This window comes from Anser brachyrhynchus (genome assembly GCF_964034855.1).
Source record: "Anser brachyrhynchus genome assembly, chromosome: 1".
Lineage (NCBI taxonomy): Eukaryota > Metazoa > Chordata > Aves > Anseriformes > Anatidae > Anser > Anser brachyrhynchus.
This window is the reverse complement of record NC_137694.1, coordinates 113,163,929-113,169,928: the sequence shown is the minus strand read 5'-3', so window position 1 is coordinate 113,169,928 and position 6,000 is coordinate 113,163,929. Positions and strand designations below refer to the sequence as shown.

General features: G+C 52.5%; 1 protein-coding gene across 2 annotated transcripts in view; it reads left to right on the top strand.

Annotated features, from left to right (window-relative positions):
• The first annotated feature begins 1,923 nt into the window (after positions 1-1,923).
• TIAM1 (TIAM Rac1 associated GEF 1) overlaps positions 1,924-6,000 on the top strand; it is a 115,020-nt gene continuing 110,943 nt past the window's right edge. The window contains exon 1 of one of the 2 annotated variants that reach the window (XM_080599074.1): positions 1,924-2,124. In XM_080599074.1, coding sequence (XP_080455200.1) covers positions 2,100-2,124 — 25 coding nt within the window. In that variant the 5' untranslated portion in view covers positions 1,924-2,099. The remainder of the gene's footprint in view (positions 2,125-6,000) is intronic. The other variant, XM_080599088.1, reaches the window with a different exon arrangement.

The following is a 6,000-nucleotide window of genomic DNA, read 5'->3' as shown; positions in this document are numbered from 1 at the left end:
CCTCGCTCAGTCCTCCTAAGCTGAAAAACACTTCAGACAATCGCTTTCAATCTGTCGTCGTAAGCATATATGCTTCTTCGCTAGGACCCACGAGTAATTGCTTTGTATCTAAGGCAGCCTGTGTGTATGCATGCGTGTGTGAACGCACACACCGGTTCCGCCTAGTCGCGAAGCCATTTTGGTGCTGTGGTGACTAAGCGCAGATGGCATGGGAGCTGCGAGCGCGGGTTTGCCTTTTGGGCTGCTCGAATGCGTCGAGGAGGGTGAGTGTGCCCCGGTGAACCTGGAGGCAGGTGGGAGCAGCCCCTGTCGCCTCCTGAATCACTCAGACTTGCCAAACCTGCTCGCTCGCTCGCTCGCTCGGGGTTTGCCGCTTGCCCTCGCTGAACGCTCCCGGAGGAGTCAGCCCGCTCCCCGGGTCTTCCTGCGGTTTCCTTCTCCTGGCTGGCGCACAGATGTTTGGCTTCGCTCACTCCGTGCTCAAATGAGCTGGAAGGCTGAGGATTGGCCTTCCCATTACTTTCTTTTCCGAACATGTGTCCAGTCCCATCCCTCCGTCAGCCCCTGCCTGTTGCCGAGGTGGAGGGCCCTGCTGCGTAGCGGGAGTGCCTGTAGCCACGGGGGGACCTGGTGGTTTCGAAGCGTGGGCAGACGCATCGGAAAGATCTGACGCTGCAAGTATTGAGATGAGGAGTTAAACAAAACCTGCTGCTTGAAGTGGACTAAAACTGGCTGTTGCACGAGCAAACTCGGCTTGCGTGCCTATTTCTGATAATGTGTGTGAGCATGATTGCGCCGAATCAACTCGCTTGTCCAACCACCTTGTCCCTGCTGGCCCAGAAAAGTCTTCTCTCTCCCATCTTGTCCTCCAGCATCCATAGCACCCAAGCATGAGGAGCCCCGCAGCTTTGCTCCAGCGGTGTATTCATTGCACTTTCACAGGTGTGCGTGTAGACCCGTGGAAGAGCTGGGGTCCTGCATGCATCTTTTGTCATTTTTCTTCTTTTCATAATGACTTTGTCCTTTTCCCAAGTTGTGGTTATGGCCGGGTTGCAGAGGACAGAGCTGCAAAAAGACGGTTATCACTTAACGCCCTGTATTTTTGAAGTGTCAGGCAGAGCTAAAAATGTTAATTTGTTGTTTAGTTTGGTGATTTCTGTTTGGAAAAAAACAATTACTGTGTTGTCTACCTCATTCCAAGAATAGTTTGATACCTGTTTTTCTTCTCCCTTGTAATTGGGTGCAGAGTCAAAATAGGGGAAGTTGGTGGATAAACACAGCTGTTTAAGGGCTTGTATTTTTCTTATTTATAGCAACCATCACAAAATCCTGGTTTTGAGGGCTGCACTGCTCAAGTTGGAATTCAGAGACAGGCAGAAGCAGTGAATTAAGAAAGACCTGATCCATGTGCAGTTTTTAAATCTCTTTAGGTCCTGATTCGGCAAGCACTTTTGCACCGGCGGACAGCTTAAAGTGAGACAATTTGGTATGCCTGTACTCTTAGGGGGTCACAGTCCGGATAAATACCTTGGGGGGAGATCTTTCAGGATGTAAGAGCATCGAGGATAATGACAAAAGGTGCAGAGGAGGTCAGAAGTTTTTATTTTGTGTCTCACTGGAGAGTTGTTCCCCGAAAACGCGATTAAAGCCTGAGTGCAGCGCAGTTTAGCGAGGTGACGAAGGGGACCGCATGGCTGTTTCCCACGTAGCTGACGTGCGAGGCTGGGTATTTTAATTACGGGCTGCCCTTGCCCAGCATCAGAGTTAAAGTCACCCCGGAGGGGTGTCCTGGGGAAGGCAGATTTCGGGACCGGCGGGCTGAGCGGCAGCAGGTCCCAGCAGCCAGAGCCAGCGCTCGCCGGGGGAGCGCCGGGAAGGATTAACCAGGAGAGGGAGGGAGGGAGGGAAGGAGGGAGGGAAGGGAAGAGGAGGGAGGGGTGGCAAAACCCCAAACCTTCGAACACACCCAATTGACCCATCTCATCTTCACATGAAACTTAGCGCGTTACACCCACTGCGAACCAGAAGGGGAATGAAACGCTGACGCTTCCTCCTTTCTGTTACCGGCAGCGAGGGCTTGTGAAATACGGCAGGCAAAAATGTTTGTGCTCCTGATGATGAACGGTAAGCCGCTTTGCAAACAGCCTTAACTTCTGCTTGCGTTTTGTGTGACGGGCTAGGGGAAGGAGAGCAGTTAAGCTCAGGCTGTAAAACGCGCTTGTGGGATGCCCTGTTGTTGCGGTGTCCAAAATGCAGCGTGTCTGGGAACCTCCGTGAGGCTTTCCTCTCCCAGCTTGCGTCTTTTCCCAGCGTGGCTGGAGGTGTTTCTGTTTCTAAGTCACGTTTAATAAGTTCGTCAAGGGCTGTTTCCTTTTGCAGGGTTTGTGCAGCTTGCAGGTACGAAAGCACTCCGCTTTTGTTGCAGACACGGAGAGCAAAAACTGATTGAATGGGAGCCGGGTGTGTAGTCGCTAAATTCCCTCAGAGAGAAAATGTAGGATCGTGTTACTTATTAAAGATGCTTACCTTCTCCAGCTGTCTGGCTTTATTTTCCGTAATTACAGGTTGCCGTGCTCTTTAATTGTTTGAAATGAGCCCTGCGAAAGGTTTCAACTTGAATTGAGCTCTGTGAGGTGTTTCTGTGAGGCACTGAAAGCTGAAACATTTGGAAGGGCGATGCTGCAGCGCCTTCAGATAGGGGTGAAAAGGCTCGGGTCGGTCGGAGGGGTCCCTCACTGCTCTGAGATCTGATAGCTGCAGGAGCAGGGGCTGCGGGAAGCTTTCCCGTATCGAGTTGCTCCCATTTTCCAGTTCCTTTTGCGATCGCTCGCCAATTTATTTTCTATACCAGTCGCTATCTTTAAATCTCAACTGCTTAATTCTTGGGTTGGTGACAGGAAACGTGAGCACCGAGCCCGGCCCTGCAATTCCTGGGACTGGGAGAATTAGCACGAGCAGCCAGGCGGGCAGCACTGCCTCTCAAGCAGCCTCTTGCCGTGGTTTCCAGCGGGCTGCTGCTCCTCACCCGCTGCCTCCAGCGCTGCCGTCGAGACCCTCGATGCCGCTCCTGCGTCCTGCCGGGCACGGGCTTGCTTTCAGCTGAGCGGGGCTCAGACCTGATTCAGAGCTGCCCCGCAACTTACCAGCGATGAGTAATTTCCCTGCGCAGAGGCATCCGTTTTTGGAGGAACGAAGTCACGCTGTAGCTGTTTTAAATGTTAGAGGTGTAATTGTTTCGTTTAATACGCCAGAAGCCCATTGTCAAGGCAGCTATTAATTCCTCTGACAGCGTTTTGGTGTTGCAGGGGTGATTTAAATGTTCGCCTGGGATTGGTGTTACGGAGCCAAAGGAGCAGGTTTTGTGGGTGTCAGTGAGCTACTTGTTTTTCCCCAGCCCTTTCAGAGGTAGAAGCGGTCTGTGCATTGTGAGAAATGTGTGGAAAACTGCAGTGTTAATCACGGCAAATGGTGCTAAGGGATCGAATGCAGAAGTGCGGCGTGCCTGCTAAACCTTCTAGGGGATCTTGCTCTTGAAGGGGTGCCCGTCTGTTTTCAAGAGGGTTCCAGCTTGTTTCGAGGCAGGAACACTTCATTTTTCCAGAATGTGTGCTGGCAATAAATCTGCCAAACCACAAATTTGCATCATTCAAGCATTTGCTTTAGCTTTATGCTTTTGCTCTGGGAAATCAGCGGTGGGATTCCTGCCGGCTCCGGTGGCGTGGGGCAGGCATTGCTCTTGCACCCCTGCAGCCCGCGGGGGTGCAGGAGTGGGAGCAAGCCTGGTAGGCATTGGCCTTCCGAGCAGACACGCTTATCTTTCAATGAAGCTACGCATTATGGCTCCGGTCACACGTAATGGCTGTCTGAAGGTGAACCCCGAGGAAAATCTGTGTAGTTTCCTGCAGAGGCAGTGACCTGGCCTGGCCCGGCGCAGGGTCTGGCGAATGCCTGGGCTGGCACAAGCCAGAAGCTGGGGCAGGAGCGTGGGCAGGGGGGAAATGGGAGCTCCCCACCTGGGGCAACAGGTTGGCACGGGTGTAAAGTGCTGCCTCAGCACACGTGCTGAGACCCCGTGGCAGCAGAGAGCCCTTTATTGCTGCCCCCAGCTCTGGCTTTGCTGAGTTAGTCAGTGCTGCTCTCTTGCCATGCTGCGAGGATTAAGAGTGGAAAAAAAAATTAAGGGTCTCTGGGGGGAAAGGGGGGAGATATAAATAAAATACCAGATAGAATTAGAATACCAGATCCATAGCAATATTAAAAAAAAAAAGCAAAATCAAACGCAAAAGAAATCTTGTCATCAAATCTTTGAAAGAATTTAGCAAGAAAGAGGGTGGCTTGCTGCTGATGTCTTTCTCAGTATTATTCTGCCGAACTGGAGACTATGTGGTGTGTTCCAGGGAGTTTTATGGAACGGTAATCCAGTGCTGGATGAGAGGAATACATTATTTATAGGTCAGAGTGTTTTAGCATCCTAGTGTGGGGTTGTTTAAGGAGGTCAGGACGCAGAGCGCTGGCAATGGGATTAGCCCAGCTGTGCTGCAAACAGTGCAGAAGGAGAGGGAAGAGGGAAGTTTTCACGTAAATACTTATGTTTTTATTGTACCTCACATGGCATAGGTCGTGTAGGATTTAAGGGTTTCTGGAACCAAAATGTAGTTTGTCTCCTTACTGGTTGCAGCATCTCAGGTCTTAATTGAGTCGTAAACAAACACGAGCATCCTTTTCCCCTCGCTCAGCAGGCCGGCTCTCCGCTGCTTGTTTGCTTTCGCTGCGGGATGGTGTCAAAAGACTGGGGGAGCAGAGAGGTTGTGTGATAATATCAAGCCCCGCTTCCTTCCAGAGGGAAGCAGTTGTTGTATTTCTCCGCACGCAGCCTCTGCACAGGCGCTGGGAGCACAGCCCCGCCAGTCAGCGCAGCAGCAAGAGACCGTCAGGCACGCGGGATTATAGCGTCATTGCTTCTTCAGGCGCCCAGTTATGCTTCTGGTAAGACTCCGAGCATGGTGCTGTCAGGTAACTCAACAAATCCTTGCAAGACCAAGCAAGCAAACCATCCCAGCACTGAGCAGTGCTCTGCTACGCTGCCTGCACCCGCGCTTGCGTAGCCCCACTGCAGTCCTGCGAAGGCTCCCTGCATGCTGGGTCCTTGCCGTGGCTCACACAGCCCGCTCAGGAAGTTGAAGGGGCTCACTGCTGCCCAGCAAACGATTTCCCTTCTCCCTCTGTATCTTTGATTATCTTGCCAGTGGCAAGGGCTGAGCTGGAGGTTGATGGTTAGCTCGCCGGAGACCAGCGGTGTCTTAACCACTGCATTTTCTAATATTGTCTAGAGCCGGTCTTGATTATGGGGTAATTAAGAGCTCAAACTCAGTGTCGTTAATAGAGTTTAACAAATTGCCAAGCATTAGCTGAGCTGCAGTGACTGCGAGTGCTGTTAGCATTGCAGTGACTGTGCCGTATAGTGCAGCTTTACTGGGAGAGGGTCAGGTAAATGGCGTTAGCTGGCGTTGCCATAGGTGTAACTGATTCCAGCTAACGAGCAGCAGCTCCGTTAGCTCAAGTGGCTGGCTTGGGTCTGACCACAAGTCACCCTGCATACGGAAACGCTGCTGTCATGGCACCAGGGCTTGCAGACCGAGGCGTTTTGGGAGCAGTTTGGGTCAGAAGCTCAGGCGTGGGGACTACCTGTGGCCATAGGAAGGCTCACGTGTTGTGTGAAAGCCCTGGTAGGTGTGCTCCTCTGCGCTGGTGGTAGTAAATATTGTGTCTTCTGCCGCTGCTGGTGCTGAGCCTCTTGCTCCACGCAGCTCGAGCTTCCTGTGCGTGCACAGGGAAATCCTCCTTTGCATAGCGCTTGTGCCATGGGGGGCAGCTGCCCTGGGGCGGAGGGTGACCCTCCGAAGATAAGGCTCTTTGAAGCAGGCAGGGGTGAATAATAACCGCGGGGGGGTGAGTCAGGGGAGCTGCCAGACCGAGCCTGCAGCAGTCTGTGGGAAGCCG